The sequence below is a fragment of the Beta vulgaris genome, chromosome 1, assembly GCF_026745355.1.
Source record: "Beta vulgaris subsp. vulgaris cultivar EL10 chromosome 1, EL10.2, whole genome shotgun sequence".
Taxonomy (NCBI): domain Eukaryota; kingdom Viridiplantae; phylum Streptophyta; class Magnoliopsida; order Caryophyllales; family Amaranthaceae; genus Beta; species Beta vulgaris.
Genome location: NC_079202.1, coordinates 62,139,944 through 62,164,656, shown reverse-complemented (window position 1 = coordinate 62,164,656; position 24,713 = coordinate 62,139,944). Strand labels below are relative to the sequence as shown.

At 35.1% G+C, this 24,713-nt stretch overlaps 2 protein-coding genes across 2 annotated transcripts; both read left to right on the top strand.

The window, feature by feature from the left end:
* Positions 1-11,354: 11,354 nt before the first annotated feature.
* Positions 11,355-14,331, top strand: LOC104901566 (cathecol O-methyltransferase 1). The gene is made up of 4 exons (XM_010689183.4): positions 11,355-12,057; positions 12,863-13,173; positions 13,263-13,327; positions 14,035-14,331. The coding sequence occupies exons 1-4, from the start codon at positions 11,534-11,536 to the stop codon at positions 14,329-14,331; spliced, it is 1,197 nt and encodes a 398-aa protein (XP_010687485.3). The 5' UTR covers positions 11,355-11,533.
* Positions 14,332-20,495: 6,164 nt separating this feature from the next.
* LOC104901967 (cathecol O-methyltransferase 1) lies at positions 20,496-24,680 on the top strand. Its single transcript, XM_010689639.4, has 5 exons — positions 20,496-20,654; positions 20,879-21,198; positions 22,442-22,752; positions 24,026-24,090; positions 24,188-24,680. The coding sequence occupies exons 1-5, from the start codon at positions 20,541-20,543 to the stop codon at positions 24,485-24,487; spliced, it is 1,110 nt and encodes a 369-aa protein (XP_010687941.2). The 5' UTR covers positions 20,496-20,540; the 3' UTR covers positions 24,488-24,680.
* Positions 24,681-24,713: the final 33 nt, after the last annotated feature.

Below are 24,713 nucleotides of genomic sequence, written 5' to 3'. Positions count from 1 at the left end.
GTTAGCACCTTATCATTTAAGATAGCTAAAATGCTTCCCCAAACAGCGACAATAAAGTAAAAATAGCAAAAGAGTATTTCCTAAGAAGAAATACACTCCTACTAGCTACTAACTTACAGTTGTTGGACAAAGCTAGCTGTATAAAAACAATTTTGGTTTATAAGCTAGCTGTATAAAAACAATTTTGGTTTATAAGCTCGCTGTATGTGACCAAGCTAAGGTTCATTGTTAAATAATAGTGCCTTATGGAATTTCAATGTAGAGAGGAACTCTAAGTGAGATATGTTTGGCTGGGGCCCTGGGGGTAAAAGTTTTTCCTAAAAAGTTTTTTTTTCATGTTCATTTTTTTGTTTTGTAAAGGATGGAAAACTAAAAACTTATACGAATTCGGTGCACACTAATTAGTGTACACCCAATAGATGTTATGTAGGTTGTAATAATTACAATTTTTATTATTTTGTCTTTTTATCTCCTCAAATTTTCTTGTCTTCTCATTTTCTCTCTTATAACCGCTTCATTTTTTCTCTCTTCAAGTTCTTATTCAGTTTTTTTTCAGTTTTTGTGATATAGTTGATTGTACAATTGAGCCTATTATAGAAGATTAATATTGTATTGTCAGTTTCGATATAGTGTGTTTGTGTAGTATAGTGTGTTTCTCTGTGTTATAGTAAGTTGTGATAGTGTTTCTTTATGCTATAGTGTGTTTGTTTGTGGTATAATGTATTTCTTTCTGATATATAGTTTATCTGTTTGTGATATAGTGTTGTTTCTGTGTATTATAGTTGATTGTACAAATTGAACCTGTCATATAAGATTATATTGTCAGTTTTAATATACTATATGTTTGCATGTTGTATAGTATATTTCTCTCTTATATAGTGTATCCGTTTGTAATATAGTAGGAGTATGTGTATTAGATTAGCGCGTGTCCCCAATCATCTGTGTGAGCCTGTTGTGCACTAATTTCACTAAAAACCATATCCACATAAGTCAGATTGGAAAAACTGATGATAAATAAAATTCCTTATGGTGGAAAATATTTCCCTTGTCACAGGAAAGGAAACCAAAATTGTTTTTTTACTTACACTTGTAGGTCAGGTAAATGCCTGTCTTGTTAGGCAACACTAGGGGAAAAAACATAAAGGGCTGCGCAGGAAGGGCTGCGCTTTTCGTAAAAGCGCAGCCCTACTAGTGAAGGGCTGCGCTTTTTTAAAAAAGCGCAACCCTTCACTAGTAGGGCTGCGCTTTTTTAAATAAGCGCAGCCCTTCTGTAGGTAAGAAGGGCTGCGCTTTTAAAAAAGCGCAGCCCTACTTAGTGAAGGGCTGCGCTTTTTTAAAAAGCGCATCCCTTCTGCTTAGTAGGGCTGCGCTTTTTTAAAAAAGCGCAGCCCTTCCTGAAAAAATTTGAAATTTCGGAATCGCGGGCTTTGAAATATTGAGCGGGGATTCGTCAAATATATTATCCCTCATTCTCTCTCCTCTCTCACGTCCCTCATTATTCCTTTCCTCCTTCTCTCTCATCCTCTCTTCTCTCTCAAAAACTCCCATAAACATTTGCGACAAAAACCTTGAAATGATTTGCACTAAACATGGCGACGGAGTCCGATTGCCTATTGTGATACCATTTCGGAAGCGGAACGAGCCAACGAGTCAAACTCACGGCTATGCCGTGATGTTTAGGCTTTTTAAGCCATCCGAGTTCGTTTAAGCCTCCAAATACCCATTTTAAGTTTTTCCGAAATTTTTTTTTCCTTTAAATTATGTATTTGGGTTTTGTTTTATGTATTTAAACATTATTAGGTTGTAGTTCTTGTATTTTTTCAGATCTATAATGTTCTTGCATACTTCTCTTTGTTTATATATTTTGATTAATGTTCTTGTATACTTCTCTTTGTTTTGATTAATGTTCTTGCTTGTATACTTCTCTTTGTTTTGATTAATGTTGTATACTTCTCTTTGTTTTGAATGTTATTCTTGTATACTTCTCTTTGTTTATTTTGATTAATGTTATTCTTGTATACTTCTCTTTGTTTATTTTGATTAATGTTCTTGTATACTTATTGTATACTTCTCTTTGTATATTAGTTTTTGTTCCTTTTTTTCATTTTCGTTTCATTCTTTTTATTGTTTTGGGTTTAGTATTTTCGTTTCGTTTCTCTTCTCTTCTGTTTAATTTCAGAAAATGTGAGATTATGAGTAAAAAAATGACAAAAAAATTTTTTTTTTTTTTTTTTTTTTTGGTAGGAAGGGCTGCGCTAGTTAGGAAAAAGCGCAGCCCTTCTAGCCCAGAAGGGCTGCGCTTTTTCCTAACTAGCGCAGCCCTTCTGGGCTAGAAGGGCTGCGCTTTTTCCTAACTAGCGCAGCCCTTCTAGCTTAAGGGCTGCGCTTTTCTAGCGCAGCCCTACTTAAAAAGTGAAGGGCTGCTACTGAAAGGGCTGCTGTCAAAAAGCGCAGCCTACATGCCTTTTTTAGCGCAGCCCTTCTTCATTTTTCCACTAGTGCAAATATCATTCATGTTAGAGGACCAGAAAAAGGGGATACCTGGTTCCAGACCCGGAACCAATTGAATTCGATGGGTCTGAAACTGAAACTGGTCCTATTGGGATCGGGTCTGGGATACCAAATCTAAGGACGATTGCAAGTGATTCCATTTATGAGTAGTAAAATTTTGGATAAGGTACCCACTGGTTACCCAATAAATGTAGATAATTGATGAAATCAGGTCTCGGACTAAGTACCTAATGAAATTTATTGATCTATGATGACTAATCTAGTCTTAAAACTTATTAGCTCGTCAATAGCAGTTTGGTCGAAGTTATATCAAGGGATACTAATACATATATGTTATGTTTCTTATTTTAGTTTTTATTAAGCTTAAGAATATATAAAACAATTTAGCTTTTAAATCTCATTGGGTACATGATACCCAATACTAAAATCGGTTCCTACCGATTTCAAAACCAATTCAGATTGTCAGCTTCAGTCAAAATCGACATTACATCACACTTACAGAGAACTGGGTACCCGGTGTTGAAATTGATATCGACTGGCCAATACCAATTCCAGAAAATGAGGACCTGGTCCAACCAATTTTAGTTCCGGTTCCAAATTTCAGGAACCGGTTACAATTGGGTCCGATTTTCGGTATTTTTACTGGGTACCCGGTTGTGCTCACCCCTAATTCATGTTAGGAAATTATCTTTTCCTTTGTTGGGCAACATATCTTTTGTAATCCCCCACATTTTTAAAGGATTTTCATAAATATATTAAGTTATTTATGTAATTATATTAAATCCAAATGAGTTTGGAAAATGATTTGACTTTTGAAAAGGGTTGACTATTTTAAAAGTCAACTAAAAATATTTTTCTTAGTTTAATAAAGTTTGTAATATTTTAATTAAGCGTGTTTTAAATAAGAGTTTAATTATTAAAAGCATGTTTGAAAAGAAACTTAATGGAATCGAAAGCCCAAAAGGAAATAAAAAGGGAAAGGATAATTTGATGACTAAAGTCCTAACAAGCCCATCTTGTTAGTCATCAAAGGTTTTAATTATTGAATTCCTTTTCCTAAGCCCAATAGGATTAGCCTATTGTTTTAATTATTGAATTCCTTTTCCTAAACCCAATAGGATTAGCCTATTTAAATATCCTAAAACCCAAAAATTTTGCCCTACACTTTATTTTCTCTCTCCTCCCTTGCACGTGATCTTTGAGCCTCCTCTTCCACTCGACATTTTCTCTCTCCTCTTCCTCTTAAGCGTGACTTTCATTATTTCTCTCAAAAATCGTTTCTTCTTCGCTAAGTAACGTTTCTTGTTGAACAAGAAACGTCACAAACCTTTTCTTGAAGCCGAAAAACGTGATTTCCGCCGGTCCTTGCTGCTGTCCAGCCTCGGCGCCCTCTTTCCTCCTCTTATTTTGGTTGTTTTCTTTACTTCTCCTTTAAGATTCCATTAAAGTTCTAATTTTTATTGTTATTTTATTATTATTTGCATGATTTCGATTTGAGTTATTATTTTTATTATGAAATATGTATTTTTCGGATCATATGTATAAAAGAAAAATTTCAGATTTATTATTTTTAGTTTTAATCATGAAAGATGTGATTTTTAGGGTTTTAAATCACTAGAAATCGTATATTTAAAATATGAATATGAATTTTGATTGGAATACGATTTTTATATTCATTTAAAATATTTTCAGAAGGTTTAGAAAATTTTATAGTTGCTGGAAATTCAGAAAGTTAATATTTTAAGGTTTTTAATGGTTTTTAATCACTAGAATAGTTGATCTATACTAGGGATTAAAAATAATGAGAGTTTAAATTAAAAAACGATTTTTAAAGAAGTTTAAAAGGGTTTGGGACGTTTTAAAGTTGCTGTTTTTTTTAGTACAAGTATTTACTCGATTTCTTGGTTGTTTTAGGCGGAGATTCATGTAGGGGACTTTTAGTGCTTAAAAGTGGCCTACCGTTACGTTTATACGAGGTACGTACATAGTCTACGTGCTAAATGGTTAGAAACATGCTCTAGGGATGTTTTTAATTTGTAGTATCATGTATAGGACCTTGTAGTTCATATATATGATTACTGAGATGCTTTACATGTTATTTGCTTGTATGCTACATGTAAACTAAGAATATGTATAAGTAGATTGTTTGTATGGAAGTTTGATGCAAGCAATAAGTTTAGTTTGGTATTAATTCGTGAGTGAATTAATGTAAGTAAATTGGAATCATGGATTCCTTGAGATTATCTATTTATCTTATAAGAACCGAGGATCTTATTTGGTAATTTTGAGTTATACCTATAAAGGTACAGATTACTGTTGGCTAGGTTCAACAGGCAAGTTAGTAAAGAATAAAAGAAGTTAAAAGAGTCTTGAATGCTAAGTTGTGAACACTTATTGATTCTAAGATTAAAAAGGAGTTTTGTGATGTTATGTGATTATTAGTTGTGAGTATTATGTGCTTGGTTGGTGTCAACACAAGTATAAAATGAATGCAACGTAAAGTGAAACGAGAATAGGTTATAGACTTTAGACTGGTGCACGTCTAGAGTTGGACACTAAGGGTTGGAGTACATGGTGGTAGCCCATGGCTTTCCTAGGATTGGATTGATCACCTTTCCTTTTTAGCTCAAAAGTTCCTCGATATCGCAGGTCAATTGGAATATGTGGTAGCTCTCATATCTCCTACTTCAGTAAAGTCAACTCGTCCCAATAACTATTCCATTTAAAGAAGAAATAAAAGTTAGAGTCTAGTTCAGTAAGAGTCATCTGCAGTTGTTATGTTATTATTAATTTATTCTACAAGTTGTGTTGTAGTATCATGTTTAGGATTATTGTTGTCTGATATGTAGTACTCAGCTTTGCTGATTACGTGCTTGTCTGTGTTTGTGATCATGGCTTTGCCTATTGATCCTGTGGTGATCCTTCGGGGGAGCAGAGTCGAGAAAGCATTGACATTACAGGTTCGGAGATGCATACCATTGGGGAATCTGGAATGGAGAGGCTTTTGTGACACTAGTATCATTTAAGTTGTTTCTAGGAATTTATATTTTCAGATTTTAGCTTTAAGTTAGTGTGTTTCAGTTCAAACTTTGTTTGACTCAGATTTCATAAGTTTAATAAAGTTGGTTTTGTTTTAGTAAGTTTTCCGCTGCAAAATTCTGAGTAAGCCGAAACGTTATCACACGGGCGATAATGCCTGGGTAATTCTCTAAGTTTTATATTATAAAGTATTTTCTAGAAAGAGAGAATTATCGGGGTGTTACATCTTTCTTGTTAGGAAATGATATTTTTTTAATTTTTATAAGGATTTTTATAACTTATACCACAAAGCATAGGTTAAGGAACATCAACAAATTCCTATACTACAAGGCATAGGTAACAGGACGGCGGATTGATTTGAGAACCGTGATTTTTATATTTGATAGTATTCACTTATAACTTGGTCGTATTTTAGAGGAGGATTATAAGGGTGTGGCTTTACCATGCTTTTGGTCCCTTCGTAGAGTAGTTTGGTTGTTTAATTTTTGCTTCTAGTTTGTTTCTTTTCTTTGTTGGAGCTCTTTTCCTTTTCTCAATAAAAAAAATTCCTATGTAAAATATTATTAAACTTATTTCGTTTTTTTTACATGTTACACTTTTTAAAAATTACGGTTACCTAGGGAAAAAATTGATCGGGGATTAAGTAAACGTAAGGGTGGGGGATTAAAGGAGTGGGGACCACCAGTGAGCCACCACCACCACCAAATGGATCACCAGTGAGCCACCGCTGTGACCACCACAAGCAATTAACACCACCAATTTGACACCACACACCATCAAATCGACCACCAACACCCTCCCTTTCCCCTTCCCCTTCCCATTCCTTTGTTGTCGCACAACCTAGTAGACAATTTTGAGGGGCGGGTGGGGTTTTCGAGGGATGGGGTAGGGTTTTCGGCAGGTGGGGTGAGGCTTTCAAGGGCTGGGCGAGATTTTCGATGGGTGGGGTTTTCGAAGGGCGGGGTAGGATTTTCGAGGGTTGGGTGGGCTTTTCGGCGGGTGGGGTACTGGTGTGTTCGAGGACTGGGTGGGATTTTCGGCAGGTGCGGTGGTGTTTTCGAGGGCATGGGTGGGGTTTCGACAAGTTGGGTTAGGTGGGATGCGGTGGTAGGCGGGGGTGGGGGAAAGGGGTTGCGGGGGAGAAGGGAAGGGATTGGGCTGCTGGGGTGGATGGGGGAAGGGTGGTGGTTAATTGTTAATTGTTAATATGGTTAAATTAAGTAGGTTTAATATTGGTTTTTATTATAAGTAAGGGTAAATTGGTAATTTAACAGGTCAAAACTTGCCAATTTGGAAAAGAAAAAAGTGTTACATATATTTTGCACCATTTCGTTTAAAGAAAGTGTAACATGTAATAAAAAAAGGGGAAAAAGTATAAAAAAATTCCCCTTTCAAAACCTAATCACATGAAATATCTTACATTCTTTTTCATTTTTTTTTTTCATTTTTTTTTGATAAGGAGAACAAGCTTAGACTAACACCTTAGTCCGGGGGCCAGCCTAAAACATCCTTTCGGATGATAAGGGAGAAATCCATACAATAAGGAGGAAACCAATATAACAGGGAAGGGAAGTCATGCGCCTTCCTAGCCATGAAATCAGCAGCCTTGTTAACTTCACGAAAGCAGTGACGAAACTCGCACATTTGGAACCGAAGAGCATCCATACCTGCATCTTTAACAATGTTAGAAATCTCCCACGGAATACGCCAAGAATTTTTCATAGAATTGATGACTCCTAAATTATCGCCTTCTACAATGAGCTGAGAGATATTAAGGAAAGAGGCTCCCTTAATACCTTCACTAAGAGCCCAAGCCTCAGCTTGGATAATAGAAACGTGAGACCCCAAAGACTTGGCACCAGCTAGAAGAACTTCTCCATCACTATTTCTAATCACAAAGCCCAAAGAGGCATTACCATTACTAAGCTTAGAATCATCAAAATTTAGCTTGCAAAAATTGGAAGGAGGGGGGGACCAGATGAGATTAGTTCCCGCTCGAGAAATGGGGGGAGGATTATTCTTGAGAGAGGAAGAATAAATAGAGGATGAGTCGCCTACATCAAGGTCCACTCTAGACCACTGAACAAAAAAACTATTAATTTCGAAACTAGCACGACGAGGGAAAATGCCTTCATCATTAAAAATCACTCTATTAAAGAACCAGATAAACCACCACACAAAAGAAAACTTTTTGATTACTTCCAAAGAGAGCTCAGAATGACAATAATCTAACCAATAGCGAAAAGAAAATTGACTAGAAAAGTTAATCTCTTGAGGGAGATTTGGCCAAGCACCATTGTCATGAAGACATTCAAAAACATCTAAAGTAAAGGGACATCCAAAACAAAGGTGAGAAAGGGATTCAGGAGCATTACTACATAAAACACATTGTTGAGGAAGAAAAACCTTACACTTTTCAAGTCTATCCTTTGTAGGAAGACCATCATGACAAGCTTTCCATAGAAAATTTTTTATTTTGGAAGGAACATGAAGCTTCCAAAGCCAAGCAAATTCAACTTTTTCAAAGTTCGGGTTATGAAGACCCTGAGCCAAAATGGACCCTGACTTGACTGAATACTCCCCATCAGCTGTCAGACCCCACACAAGAGAATCTGGCTGAGGATTAGAAGGAAGGAAAGAAGAACAAATAATTGAAGCTATATGGGGAGGGACAAGAGAAGCAATTTTCTCCCGATCCCAAAGCCCATGATCATCAATCACATCACTCACTTTCAAGTGCTCCGACTCATAAGTGGGAACAATAATTTTTCTAAGGGGGTATTGGAAGATCCAATTATCATCCCAAAATTTGATCTTTGTTCCGTTCCCTACTTGCCATCTCAATCCCTGCCTAAACAGGGGTCTAAGGGACATAAGTTTTTTCCACTGCCAAGAGGCTACTGAAGAGACTTTATGAGATAGAATATCCTGATTTTTACTATACTTTTTCTTAACTAAATTACCCAAAATTGTCTTTTTTTGTATAACAATTTTCCAAGAAGTTTCATTTGAAGAGCAATATTATTAACATTGCCTTTAATTCCTAAGCCCCCATATTGCTTGGCAACAAATTTTATCAACCTATCAAATTAGCTGTTTTATTTAGATTATCTTTATTCCAAAAGAAATTCCTATAGGTTTTATCTAAACTAGAAAGGATTTGATTGGGAAGATGAAAACTTTGCATTGGTAATTGGCTTTAGTAGCCAAATTAGCTTGAATTAAAACCATTCTACCAGCTTGCGAAAGAGAATTGGCTTTCCATTTAGGGAGTTGATTAACAGCCATACTATATACTTTTCCAAAAGTTTTTTTAGTAACCCTTGAATCTATAATTGGACAACCCAAATAATCCCCTAAATTGGAAGTTTCACTCATGCCTAAAATTCTAGCAAAATTAGCTTTAGCAATATTTGAAACGTTAGGAGAACATTGGAAAGCAGACTTATGAAAATTGACTAACTGACCTGACATTGAACAATATTTATCCAAAATGGCCTTAATAGTGGAGCAACTATGATCTGTTGCCTTGGCAAAAATCATTGTATCATCTGCAAAAGTAAGAAATGGGATTCTCACTCCGGATTTACCTATAGAGACTCCAATAGATTTATCTTTTTGCAAATTTGCAAAAGAGAGTTGTCTAGCAAGTAACTCAGCACAAAGAATAAAAAGATACGGGGATAGAGGGTCACCTTGGCGGATGCCTCTCGAAGGGAAAATCTATCCCTGGGACGCCATTAACTAGAATTGAGAAAGACGGAGTAGAAATACAGGTATTAATCCACGCAATCCATTGAGGACAGAAACCCAACTTTTTAAGAGAGGCTATAATATAATCTCATTCTAGTCTATCATATGCTTTTTCCATATCTAACTTGATTGCGATCCAGCCCTCTGAACCTGATTTTTTACTAAAAGAATGAAAAACCTCATGCGCTATTAAAATATTGTCCTGAATGAGGCGCTCAGGAACAAAGGCACCTTGAAGCGGATGGATAATCTTCCCCATAACCGATTTAAGGCGATTGCAAATAACTTTTGAAATTATCTTATAAATGGTAGAGCACAAACTAATTGGACGAAAATGATTTGCATTAGAAGGGTTGTCAATCTTCGGGATTAGAGCAAGAAAAGTGTGATTAATCTCTTTCAAAATATTTCCCGAGTGGAAAAAAGCTTTGACCGCTCTTACAAATTGCCCACAAGGGTCCAATATTTCTGAAAAAAGAACGGTGGAAAGCCGTCTGGGCCTGGGGATTTGTCAGGAGCAAGATCAAAAGTTGCAGCTTTGATCTCATCAACTGACACTATATCTGTGAGAAAAAAATTGTCTTCCGGGGAAATAATAGGAGAGAGGAGGGAAAATCACCTTCTCATCAAAATAACAATGAGGATTCGAGATAAATCTTTTATTAAACTCCCTCGTGATTTCAATTGATATAGAAGCTGGGGAGGAAATGACTTGATTAGTGTCTGTAGTGAAGTGCTTAATTTGATTTTTACTCCTTCTAATAGAGGCATGAGTATAATAGAATTTAGTATTTGCATCCCCCAAATGGAGGTAATTAGTCTTACTCTTTTGTTTCCAGTACTCACGACTAAAAGATAGTAGTTTTTCACGTTTTTGAAGAAAACGTTCTTGTTGCAGAATAAGAGAAGAGCATAAAGGATTAGGATTGAGCCTCTCCTGAATGTTTGCCAATTTGGAATTTACTAAACGAAGTTGCCTAAAAATGTTACCGAACTGAGAAAGATTCCATTTCTTAGAGTTTTCTTTAAGAAGTTTGCATTTTTTAACAAGATTGAACATATGTGAACCGTTAAAACGGGTACACCATGTCTTTTTAACCAACGTGTCATAATCCTTACGTTGACACCACATTTTCTCAAAGCGAAATGGAGGGGCTTTCGAGCTCTTAGAAATCGATAAATCTAAAGACACCTGACAATGATCCGAAGAAGTAAAAGGGTGATGTTTCAGCCTAGCTTGAGTGAATTTACTAATCCATACAGTGCTAGCTACACCTTTATCAATACGTTCTAAAATATTATTCGGGCCAGCTTTTTTTCTTTCTCCAAGTGAATCGAGATCCCATGAAAGGAAGCTCCACACACGAAACCTGGTTGAAAAGATTATTCATGGTATGGGTTCGAGAAGAGTTGAAGATAGCACCCCCCACCTTATCTTGTTCACAACTAATTTCATTAAAATCACCAAGTATAACAAAGGGAGAAGTAATACTATTAACATACATAATTAACTCCTCCCAAAATTCAGCTTTATGTTCTTGTCTAGCAGGAGCATAGATAAAAATCGCGATAAAAGAAAGATGGTCATTGAGAAGAGTTATAGAGCAAGAAATAAAACGGGCAGCTTTATGTAATACTACTAAATTAAATGGACAAGTATTACGATCCTTCCAAAAAGCCATAAACCACCTGCTAGTCCAAAAGTGGGAACATAATCAACATGTTGAAATCCACACTGGTTTGTTATGATTTGAGTAGGGGGAGTTCTAGTTTTCACTTCACATATCATAAATATCTTAATGAAATTACTTGAGCAGAAATCTCGAATATCAGTCAATGCATTCTTCTTAGAAACCCCTCGAATATTCCAAAAACCAATAATCATAATAACTTAAAAAATATAAGACCACCCATTTTTAGGTGGCAGAGGGGCTGTTAATCTCAGAATCTCCTGAAAATGAATGCTGTAAAAATTACTGGACCACATACTAACATGCATCCAAACTACAATCAATTTTTTCATAGTATCTATCTTTATTTATTATCCTGGAATAAAATTTTGTTGGATTATATTTTATTTTAATGAAATCTTGTTGTTAGGTTAGCGTTGCTTAGTCTTGTGTAGCCTATAAATCTAGCCTTATTAGTTTCTGGTTTATAGACGAAATCATTAAGCTTTCTAAATCTTTCATAGCTCCAAATAAACTAATAAAAGAATTGACTATCAACAATGGCTAACTCGTCTTCATGTGAGATCAAAGTCGATGGAGATACAACGCCTAACTTATCTTCACCTAAGATGAAAGTGCATGAAATTGCTACTACTAGTATTGTTGATAAAAACACTAAGTTTGAAGTTGAAGTAGAAGATGATGATGCAAACTTTGTAGCAGCAACACTGATTATGCAATCAGGAACACTATCAATGGCGATGAAGGCGGCTGTGGAGCTCAACATCTTCGACATTATGGCGAAGGCAGGCCTTGATCGCCTGCTTTCGCCTAAGGAGATTGTTGCTGAGCTCCCGGCCTCACAAAACCCCGACGCAGCGTCAATGCTGGACCGGGTGCTCCGCCTGTTGGCTTGTCATTCCGTCGTCAGCTGCTCTTTCGAGCACACCGCCGCTGTTGGCGGCGGTGTCGAAAGGCGGTATGGGTTGAGTCCTATATCCAAGTTCTTTGTTGGAGATGAGAATGGGGTTAGCCTTGGCCCCTTCTTGTCCTTGACTGAAGACCCTATTGTTCGTGCAAGCTGGTTAGTTCCTTAATTATACTACCTCCATTTCAAATTAATTGTTACACTTACACTTTTTACGCATGCCGATGTACTGCTTTGATCCTTTATATCTCTAATTTTGAATTTGTAAAAAATATAAAAACTACATATTAATAATAAATACTAATACGAATCTAACAAGATCCTACATGACTATGTTTTTATTCACGTATAAATCACAAACGAGGGTCAAAGTGCAATTTGGGAATAGTGTAAAATGTCAAATTGTAGCAATTAATTTGAAACGGAGGTAGTATTTATTATCAAATAAATCTGAAATTGTTAATTTTTGGGTTGATTTGAGCAGTTTTGGTAATTTTGACTCGTTTATGAATCTCAAATTTCGGGCATAATAATGAAGTAGTACTGAGACAGAATTGGTTTGAGTAACTATTACATTTCGATTTTGTTTCATTTAAAGGTAATGTGTTTTTCTTTTAGACAACCTTTGATGATATGTTTCCAAACTAATTAAATAAGATCTTATATGATTATTTTTCTAATAATATAGAACCAACAAAATAAATTGAGTACGCTATAATTCAAAAGCCAAAACAATATTCAATTCGGTATGAAGTCTTATAAGTATAAAGTTGGTATGAGTTGACATAGAGAAAGTATGAGAGCCGTAAGATATCACAAACAACTATTGCTAGCTCCATGTGACTATGAAACTGCCTCACAAGTCACAATAGTAATCACAAAACTACATCACATGCACTCACTTAAAACAAAACCTCGAAATTTCCTAAACTTAGTAGATGAAATTGACTGAATAATGCAGGGGCAAATTCAACGAAGCGATATTAGAAGGAGGGATTTCCTTCAACAAGGTCTATGGAGTACATGCATTTGATTACCCTCGATCAGATCCAAGATTCAATGAAGTTTTCAACTCAGCAATGTTTAATTACACAACTATTATCATCAAAAAAATCCTCCAAAAATACAAAGGTTTTGGGGATATCAAGCAACTTGTTGATGTAGGTGGTGGTCTTGGACATAGTCTCCATGCTATTACTTCAATGTATCCTTTCATTAAAGGCGTCAATTTTGACTTGCCTCATGTCATTTGCAATGCTAAGTCTTACCCTGGTATGAATTAGTTGGTCCTTAACTTGGACTTATTTTTTTGTTAAAAATAAATTATATTTTCGAATATATATTCATGGATCGTATTACAGGCATAGAACATATTGGTGGAGACATGTTTCAAAGTGTTCCTCAAGGCGATGCCATATTCATGAGGGTAACATAAACTTTGTTACAATACTATTTCTAACGCAATTACAACCCTACTGGTACATGTATAAGTAATACTCCTTCCGTTTCATTTTAATCTACACACTTTGACATTTTACACTATTTACAAATTTCACTTTGACCATCAATTTGTGATTTATACGCGGATGAAAATATAGTCATGTGGGATCTTGTTAGATTCATCATAACATGTATTTTATTAATATGTACTTTTTATAATTTTTACAAATACAAAACTAAAGATATATGTCCTCAAAGTTTTGCATTGGCATAGTGAAAAGTGTAAGTGTGTAGATTAAAATAAAACGGAGGGAGTAAATAATAAGTAATAACAATAATGTTAATGAATTTTAGTGTAATTTTATAATAAAGCTGATGTTAATATTCATCGAGAATTTGTGAGAGAATGAAGAATAATTGGTGAAAAACATTAATTATTGTAACACTTGGGTTGAATTAACAAAGCAAAAAACTAATTTCAAGAAGCGAATAAATGAAAAGGTCAAGGTTTTTCTAGGCAATTACGAAAAAATGTAGAACTAAATATAGAAACAATAACTATATTTTGGGACATCCAATAAATGGAAATAAGAACTATATTTTGGGACGGAAAGAGTATTATTTTATGCGAACTTCGTTAATCTAACTAACATTTGTTGACGAAAGGTTGATATAATATATGGTATTGTGCAGTGGATTCTTCATGATTGGAGTGATGATCATTGTTTAAGTGTATTGAAGAATTGCCATAAAGCAATACCTGAGAATGGGAAGGTGATTGTTGTGGATTCAATTGTCATAGAACAGCATGAGACTACAGCTATTGCAAAGACAATTAGCCTAATGGATGTGTATATGATGAATAAGAATCCAGGAGGGAAGGAAAGAACTCAGAAGGAATTCATAGCTTTGGCAAATGCAGCTGGTTTTACTAAGATTAGAATTGTTTGTCGAGTTTGTCAAGTGTGGATCATGGAATTTCACAAGTAATTGTTCTAGTTACTAGTGGCTCTTTCTAAAGATCTGCCTTAATATACGTACCTATTATTCTATATTGGCCCCGACCTCATGTGAAGCGATGATGTCCTGAGTTCTTTCATGTACAACTATCATATTAAAGTTGTACTCAAATAAATGAAAATAAAAAATATTTATGGTTTTTTTTGTAAAGTAAAAATGTATCACTTAGTAAAAGGGTATAATTATACAAACTTAGTAAAAAAGAATCACTACAAAAATGAATAACAATAAAGGAACAAATTAAAGGTTATACATACAGTACTTGGACACGCACGTGTGGCGTGTTGGCCGTTGGGTGCTTGGGTTGGTTGGGCTTTAGAAACTTAGTAAGACTTGCGTGGATCTAGTAAACAATAACGTTATTGGGGATCATAAGGTCAAGCATGTAAAAATTGTACGCGGAACACATAGTGGCCTATATATAAATATATTCAGTAGTCACCTTTTTTTTGACATAGTGACCTTTTTTATAATATATTTCATTTGTTTCTTAATAGATGCATCATATTGACTAAACATATTTGTTGACGTATAACTATGACTATCAATATCTTTAATTATATATTATTGAAAATTATAAAAAATATTTTGAACATATACATTGCGATCAACCCAACAACAATTAAAATAATATCTTTTTTTACAATATAGTAATTAAATATGGTTAAAGTTGATATCTAAATAGTATCAAAAGTCAATGTGATACATCTATTAAGAAACGAGGGAAGTATACCCTAACTCATAATTAAAGTATCCGTTTAGACATAGCCGACTTTGTGACTTTATTAACATATAGTTATTCCTTGTTATAGATACTTTTACAAAATAAAGTCAAATTTATGATTTATACATTTGCCCTCAAATAAGCCTTCTTTATATCATGTTAACCTTTGTTTGAAACTTATTGACCATTTTTTTAGATGCATTAAACCAAATACATGCATTATTTTCCTCCACTTGCCATTATTTTAAGAACTACCTACCACCTCAAAAAAAAACTACCTACCACCTTGTAACCACTTAAAATGTTATTTTATGGGTAGAAATAATATGTTAAAATGTTTTTTTTCTATATATATATATAAAAAATAATTAGACATGTTAATTTTTTTTATTAAAATCATATATCGTTCCGTCTTTATAATCCACTAATTAGTAAGTTCAAACAAATTTCAATCATCTGACATTTTGCTTTCGTATGAAGCGTATGGAGATACAAGAGTGATAAACTTCAATTAAATTTTAGGAAATAGTTACAGCACACGCAATGAAAGAAGGATTGGAAAAGGATATTAAGATCCTTATAAGGTATTCCCTTCGCCATTTATTAGTTTACTCGAATCTTTTGCACAAAGTTTAGGAAAAACAATGTTGTTGGACATAATTATTATTTTATGTTAAAGTTGAATGTATGTGTGATGTAAAGTTAGTCGTCACATTCCAAAAATAGAAATAAAAGAAATAGGTAAACTAATAAGGAATATCCCAAAAAAAAAATACGGGTAAACTAATAAAGACCAGAGGTAGTATTAATGTAATACTTTTCATGATTGATTTAAATGTAGTTTAGCAGAGTACTCAAATATTAGGGGATAGATCTGACACATGCAATGAAAGAAGCTTTGGAAAAGATATTAAGGTCCTCACAGAGTATTGATGTAATACTACTCATGATTGATTTAAATATATTTTAGCAGATTATTTATACCGATAAGATGCATTTTTCTTATAGGGATCTCATTTCTTAAGTTATTTCAAAGTTAAACGTGCTTGGCCAAATGGGGTAATAAACAAAACTACAATAACTTTCTATGCAACAATAGTTATTTAATCCTAAATTTTGTGTTTAACGAGAAATGAACAAATGGGGTCTTCAGAGACTTTTTCGAGGCAACACAAATGTGCCAAGCACCCGCGCAATGTTACAAGTCACATCGGCTTTCCTAGGAATGTCTCGGAAGAAAAATATGACTAGGTCCGGAGAAGTCCAAAAAATGTCCCAAAAACAACCAAAATTGAAGGTTATAATACATGCTTTCGTACTTTTCCATAGCCCGAGATCCGGACGGCATGGGGTGCCTTCTAGGGACATGAGATTTCATTGGAAAGGAGTCAAGTGGCTTGGAACGAATATATGGATGAATTTACGTTCATTTTAAGACAATTTTGGTTTTCACTAGAAATGAACAAATTGGGTGTTTAGAGGCGTTTGGAGGCAACACTAATGGTGCCAATCACCCGCGCAACGTTACAAGTTACTTCGGCTTTCCTAGGAACGTTTCGGGAGAAAATATGACCAGGCCAGAAGAAGTCCAAAAATTACCCAAAAATAACCAAAATTGAAGGTTATAATACACGCTTTCGGACTTTCTCAGGGTTCGAGCTCCGTGTATTGTAAGTAATCCGAACCTGCCCGGAGCGAGCCTCCCATAGAGGCAAGTGAAGTTGGTGAGCCGTATGATGGGAAACTATCTCCTGCGGTTCGGAGAGGACTTAGCTGTTAGTTAGTACCCTCTTGGTTTCGGAGTGGACCCATTGGAAAGGAGTCATGTGGCTAGGAACGAATATCTGGACGCCTTTTACATTCATTTCGAGGCAATTTTGGGTTTCACGATAAATGAACAAATGGGTTGTTTAGAGTCTTTTTCAAGGCAATAAAAATTGTACCAAACACCTGTGCAACATTACAAGTCACGTCGGCACTCTTAGCAATATTTCGGGTGAAAATATGACCAGTCCCGGAATAATAAAAAATGTCCCAAAAACAGCCAAAATTGAATGTTATAATACTTGTTTTTGGAATTTCCCAGGGTATGAGCTCCGAACGCCACGGGATGCCTCCCAGGGAATGCTGGGAGGTCAATGGAAATGAGTCATATGGCTTGGATTGAATATGTGTGGATGTCTTTACGTTCATTTAGAGTCAGTTTTAGGTTTCTCGAGATAAGAACAAATTGGGTGTTTAGAGGCTTTTCGAGGCAACACTACTGGTGCCAAGCACCCGCACAACGTTACAAGTCACTTCGGCTTTCCTAAGAATGTTTCGGGAGAAAATAGGGGCAGCCCGTCAGAAGCCAAAAAAATGTCCCAAAAACAACAAAAATTGAAGTTTATAATACAGGCTTTAGGACTTTCCCGGGGTCCGAGCTCTGAATGCCACAGGATGCCTTATAGGGACATGGGAGGTCATTCGAAAGGAGTCATGTGGCTTGGAACGAATTTGTGGATGCCTTTACGTTAATTTTGAGGCAATTTTGGATTTCACGAGAAATGAACAAATGGAGTGTTCAGAGGCTTTTCAAGGCAATGAAAATTGTGTCAAGCACCTACGCAACGTTACAAGTCACGTCGACACTCCCAGGAATGTTTAGGGAGAAAATATGACCAGACCCGAATTAGTAAAAAAAAAAGTCCCAAAAACTGGCAAAATTGAAATTAAAATACACGCTTTCGGATTTTTTCGGGTCCCGATCTCCGAACGCCACGAGATGCCTCTTAGGGGAATGGGAGGTCACTGAAAAAGAGTCATGTGGCTTGGAACGGATATGTGGATGCTTTTACGTTCATTTCGAGGCCGTTTTAGATTCACGAGAAATGAGCAAATGAGGTGTTTAGAGGCTTTTCGAGTCAACACAAATTGTGCCAAGAACCCGCACAATGTTACAAGTCACGTCGGCTTTCCTGTAACGTTTCGGGAGAAAATATGACTAGCCTGGAAAAGTCCAAAAATGTCTCAAAAACAGGTAAAATTGAAGGTTATATAATACACGCTTTCGGACTTTTCCGAAGCCCGAGCTACGGACGCATGGGGTGCCTCCTAGGGATATGGGAGGTCATTGTAAATGAGTCATGTGTCTTGGAACGATTATGTGGATGTCTTTATATATGTTCATTTCAAGGCAAAATTGGGTTTCACGAGAAATGAACAAATGGGGTGTTTAGAGATTTTTCGAGGCAATGCAAATGGTGCCAAGCACCCGCGCAATATTACAAGTCACGTCGGATTTCCTAGGAACGTTTTGGGCGAAAACATGGCTAGGGCCGGAGAATTTCAAAATTGTCCTTAAAACAGCCAAAATTGAAGGTTATGACACACGCTTTCGGAGTTTCCCAGGTCCCGAGCTACGGACACCACAAGATGCCTCCTAGGGACATGGGAGGTTATGGAAAGGAGTCTTCTGGCTTGAAACAAATATGTGGATGCCTTTACGTTCATTTCGAGGCAATTTTGGGTTTCACGAAAAATGAACAAATGGAGTGTTCAGAGGCTTTTTAAGGGAATGAAAATTGTGCCCAGCACCCGAGCCAGGAAATGTTACAAGTGATGTCGGCACTCCTAAGAACGTTTCTGGAGTAAAATTATGACCAGCCCCGGAGAAGTCCAAAAACAACCAAAAATGAAGGTATAATACACGCTTTCAAACTTTCCCGGGGCCTGAGCTCTGAATGCCACGGGATGCCTCCTAGGGCCATGGGAGGTCATTGGAAAGGAGTCATGTGGCTTGGAACGAATATATGGATGTCTTTACGTTCATTTCTAGGCAATTTTGTGTTTCACGAAAAATGAACAAATGAGATTTTCAGAGGCTTTTCGAGGCAACACAGACGGTGCCAAATACCTACGCAACGTCACAAGTCACTTCGACTTTCGTAGGAATATGTTAGGAGAAAATATGACTAAGCCCGGAGAAGTCCAATAATGTCCCAAAAAAAAGCCAAAATTGAAGGTTATAAGTAGTAAAAACTAAAGGTGACTAATACTAACTCCATTCTTTTTCAATTACAACAATGTGTTTGGAAACAATTTTTAACGATTTAGAACAAATGAGTAGTTTAGCATAAAAGTATCTCTTTAATTAACTAGAGTAGGAGAGAAATCATCCTTAGAAACAATTTAATAAGACAAAGTGAGTAATTAATGATGGTTTTAATAAGATAAAATAAGAGCAATATTGTCAATTAAAGTTGCTTTTTATATCAAAATTGGAACCGTTGCAATAGATGTGAAACTACCCAAAATAGTAACTATTGTAATACAAAACGAACATAGAAAGTATATTGTAACCTTGTCTCATGTACGAATCTATAATATGTAAACTTTTGTGTATTATAGGAGTTTTAGTGCTTTACCATTTAATAGTACCATACATCATCTATTCTAAAACAAGTAAGATGTTGATGGAGACTGTGGAATTAAAGAAAGCAAAGAGATAGAAAAAAAAAATGTGATCTATGTGCTGCAAGAGTCGGTCTTAATTATAAGAGACCATCTAATTTTAATTTAAAATTCGGCATTTTTTTTATATGATAATATGAAGGGGACTCACTTGAGGGGGGGGGGGATATGGGAAATTACTCAAATGAATCCTATGAGGTTAATTTGATCCCTATATCTCAGCCCTCAGGGATAACAGATGGGAAGCGATACCACTACTCCACCACCTCAACCTCAATTAGGCAACTATTCAAGTTCAATATTATAACATACCACATTAATCATGCTTTAAGTGTCGATTAACAAAAGTAAAATTAGTTTGCAACAAGATTTGAACCCATGACCTCTTGCTATTAGAATACGACACAATCAATTACCATCTCAACAACTTTTAATAATCATGCTTTAAGTGTCCACATTATTATATTTGTTTCTTTTAAATGTTGAGTTTTCCTTAATATATTTTGGTGGAAATGAAAAAAAAATGTATATTAAGTTTGAAAACACAATACCAACTCGGCGCAACGTCCGGACCCAAATATTAGTTTTAATTATGAATAGCACAAATTCCGTAATGATAAGCAGCACCGCAACACGCGAAGTCAATTTCCTAGAAAATTTACAAGAAAGTCCCCCGGCACAAATGAAACTTAAATTATCATGAAATCCATGTAAAAGGAAACAAAGTACACAATACATGAGCAATTTTAATTGATTCCTAATCCAACTAACGTGACAAGAACTGAAAGAAAACTGTTCGTTCGTACCTATATAATATACGATTGATTCCATACGATTTAATAAGAAATTATGTAATCATTTGTACGTGTTGCTTTCATCCAACTACTAGCATTACCTTGATTCCATACGATGTCTTCCATCCTCCATTATAAATATATACCTCAGGCTCACCTAAATAAAGAACTAAAAGAAACAGACAAACAAATAAATTCGGGTCGAACAAATGGGTGACGTACGAGGACTAGCCGATGGTTGCACTATTCCCTTGGTTGAAGAAGAAATCGAAGAAAACTATGGATATGCTTTTCAGATAGCTCAATCGATGGCGCTTCCTATGGTAATTATATAGCGTCTACACTTGTATGTACTATATACATCACATGTTATTACGTTCTATTTCTTTTACTTTTATTCTTATCATACTTTCATGTCAAGGATCAACTGAACCAAAAATATAAGCTGATGGTTGAACCTCACGAATTATTTCTATTATAAGGCGATAACTAAGGCTTGAATCAAGGCTAACAATATACAAAGAATATAACTTATCTTTACCTTTAGGTTATGCATACCATCGTTGAGCTTGATGTCCTCGGAATCATTGCAAGGGGTGGTCCTGGCTGTGAGCTCCTAGCATCGGAGATCGTGGCAAGTTTGCCGGAAGTTCGAAACCCTAGTGCTGCATCTATGTTGGATAGGATGTTGTGGCTCCTTGCGACGTACAAAGTTGTTACTTGCTCAATTGTTAAATCTGAAGATGGTGGTGTCAAGAGGAAATATGGGTTAGCACCAGTTGCTAAGTACTTTGTTCCTAATGAAGATGGTGTATCATTGGCTCCTCTAATGAGCTTGAATCAAGATACCATTTTTGTTAATAGTTGGTGAGTTGTTATGAACTTCCTCTAGTGTCTTTTTTTTTTTTCTTTGGATCAAAACAAGTGATAACATGTTATTGCCACAGTAAACTCATAAGATGGTTTTTTTTGTCATATTACCTTCGTATTTTTTAGTTGCAATATCTGGTTTTGTATCACTATTCATTAACCAATTTTGTTAAATTATCTCGCACTATTATATAAGAAAAAAATATAGTCAAGTGAGATCGTGTTAAATTCGTCTCAAACAAGTATTTTAAATATCAAATTTTTATAATTTTTACTTAACATTTAAATAATCGTCTTAATCAGATATATACCAAGTGGGATCTTGCGGGTAATTTTAAGAGGTCATTTCGAAAAAAAAGTAACTTCACCGAAAAGGTGGCTCCGCAAAAACAAGGATAAAGCCTATTTTTGGGCTCTCAGACTAATTTAAGTCTAAGCCTTAAATGAGCAAAAATAAATACAGTTATTTTTGTGCATGCATCATTTATGGCGACAGTTTGAAAAAGTTGCCTTATAGTCGAGTATGTCTATAATGGCTTCCAAACTCGGACTAATAATGTTGCAGATATATCATACATAGACAATACATAGTATCTTATTATCACTAATAGTAAGAAATTATATAATTGACTTCTCCCCATAATTAAAAGATACTTACCATATATTTCCTCCATTCCATAATATAGTGCTAGTTTCCTTTTTACACGAATTTTAATACGTAACTTTGACTTTTAATAGTACCTTTAATTCTGTAGATTGTATTAATAAAAAAATATAAAAAGTTGATATTATGAAATTACATGTTGAGACGGATTTAACAAGATCACACATAAGTAGGTTTTTTATGTATATAATAATAGCATATTTGATCAAAGATTTTAAAGTTTGACCCACCAAAAATGAAATAGGTATTATATTATGGAACGGAGGGATCGGAATAGTATTAAACAATGTGTATAATATAAAGGTTGAGTCGACCTTGTTAAGAAAGAGTGTTGTAAATTTAAAAAAAAATGTAGTCACTCTCATAATTAGTAGGTTTAGACAGTTTTAATTTTCTAAACCTCAATTAGCATTATACTAATATTTATCTAATAGTAGTTTTAAAAGTTGTTAGGATAATTGTAGTTTAATATATAATACTATCAGAGATGATGTATTGTACGTCATTTTCCAAATGTTAGTCAAATTTTTTTTGGACTATTGGTGAAATACTAATTAATTCTCATGATTATTTTAGGTGCAAGTTGAAGGAGGCAGTGTTAGAAGGAGGGATCCCATTTAACATGATACATGGAATGCATGCATTCGAGTATCCTAGCGTAGATCCAAAGTTTAATGAGATCTTCAACAAGGCAATGTATCATCAATCCACATATATCATCAAGAAGGTCCTGACAGAATACAAGGGTTTTACAAACATCAAACAACTCGTTGATGTAGGTGGAGGTTTAGGGCATACTCTTCGCATCATTACATCAAAACATCCTAACATACAAGGGGTTAACTTTGACCTATCTCATGTCATCGAACAGGCACCTACATATCCTGGTATGCTCATTTGATCTTAACTAATGTATAATTTCTAGATAGGTGTGCGCAAATTTGAAAAAGTCTCATTTTTTGCAAAGTACTATCACAATACAGAGTTGGTTTTGTAAGAAACCGCCTACTTTTAAATAAAAGATTAACTAGTCGACTATAGAATAATAAAGTCCCACTTACATAAAGGATTACACTCCCTCCATTTTTTTTAGATGTAACATATTGACTTTGGGCACTATTCATCCAATACACTTTGACTACTAATTGTTATTTATACATACATAAGAAAAAATATAGTCATGTGGGATCTTGTTTGATTCGTCACGGTATACACTTTCCAAATATATATTTTTTATAATTTACTTTTATACAATTGGAGATATTATCGGTCAAAGTTGTGCCTCGGCAAATGTGAAAAGTCCAATGTTACATCTAAAAAAACGAAGGGAGTATCAATTACTTCCTCTATTTTTTAAGAAGTAGATCAAGTTTTTGAGAAGTTACATCACTTCCTATATATACTTTTGAATTTATTAATCAGAATACCATTATAAAAAAAAAAAAGGATGTCTTGGCCTAGTGGTTAAGATTGAGATGATGTGAATAGGGATGACAACCCAGTCCGGATCCGACACTAGTCTGCTCCGATCCGAAGGAAAAAATTCGAGTCGACTCCGACAAAAAAGTAATCTGACCCTGATTAAAAAGTCTGACTCCGAGTCGGAGGAGGGTCAGAGTCGGATCTCATAGAATAATCCGACACCGACTTTGAGTCAATCAATCTTTTTTTCTTGTTTATGTTAATGTATAATTTATGTATAACCCGATTTCGACTTTCAACCAACTGTATTATATAGGATTTTTCCATTGAAGAAATGATTGTTAAAAAATAGTAATATTTGGATTATTTGTACTATATAAGATTTTCATATGATTATAAGAATAATTATAATGATTAGATTATTTTATTATAGAAGACTATTCTATTATAAAAAATGAGCAGAAAAATAAGTTTGATTGGGTTCGGAGTCGGATGTTTGGATTTTAAGTCGGATCAGATTTAGATGTTCGGATTTAAAGTCGGACTCGGACTCGGGTTTAAAATCCGACTTCTTGTAGGATCGGAATCGGATTATGCATAATCCGCTCCAAGTTCGACCCGTTGCTATTTCTAGCTGTGAACGATAATTCACATGTTCGAATCCCCTCCCTTCTTTGTACTTTGTACTGCCTTCGTGGCTCATATGGATATAAAAAAAATCACTTGTGCATTTTTCAGGAATTGAGCATGTTAGCGGAGATATGTTTGAAAGTGTACCTAAAGGAGATGCCATCGTAATGAAGGTTCTTATTGCAATTACCACATGATTTATAAGGTATCGGTTCAATTTTATTCAAAAACCAAGATAATAACATCAATTTTTTATTTTCCTTTTGATAGTGGATACTTCATGATTGGAACGATGAATGTTGCTTGAAATTGTTGAAGAACTGCTACAAAGCTTTGCCTGAAAATGGAAAGGTCATTATCATAGAGGCCACCATGGCAGATGAGTCATCAGAGATGACATGTATTTCAAGAGCCATCAGCCAATTAGATGTAAGCATGATGACACAAAATCCAGGTGGAAAGGAGAGAACTAAGAGAGAATTTGAGGAATTAGCTAAGGCAGCTGGATTTGCTGGTGTCAAGTTCGAATCCTACATCTTGCCATTTTGGGTTATGGAATTTTATAAATGACTTCGAGTATAAACTTAAATTTCAGACTTTCATTCTGTTTATTGCGACTATGAAAATAAGAACATAATGAACTTGTCATGGAAGATTATGTTGTCATTCTATATTATGAAGCTACACATAAATGTAAAGGGACTCTTGTAAAATTTGATCCACAGACGTTGTGGTAATTGTGAAATACAAATGTTTAATATTAGTGTTTGGTAATACATTTGATCACTGGCAGATT

Bases quoted from the DNA above. Each gene is read 5' to 3' on its own strand.
- LOC104901566 (XM_010689183.4), top strand. From the start codon at position 11,534: ATGGCTAACTCGTCTTCATGTGAGATCAAAGTCGATGGAGATACAACG. The intron at 12,058-12,862 runs GTTAGTTCCTTA...TGAATAATGCAG, and splicing joins CCTATTGTTCGTGCAAGCTG to GGGCAAATTCAACGAAGCGA. The intron at 13,328-14,034 runs GTAACATAAACT...GGTATTGTGCAG, and splicing joins GCGATGCCATATTCATGAGG to TGGATTCTTCATGATTGGAG.
- LOC104901967 (XM_010689639.4), top strand. From the start codon at position 20,541: ATGGGTGACGTACGAGGACTAGCCGATGGTTGCACTATTCCCTTGGTT. The intron at 22,753-24,025 runs GTATGCTCATTT...TGCATTTTTCAG, and splicing joins ACAGGCACCTACATATCCTG to GAATTGAGCATGTTAGCGGA. The intron at 24,091-24,187 runs GTTCTTATTGCA...TCCTTTTGATAG, and splicing joins GAGATGCCATCGTAATGAAG to TGGATACTTCATGATTGGAA.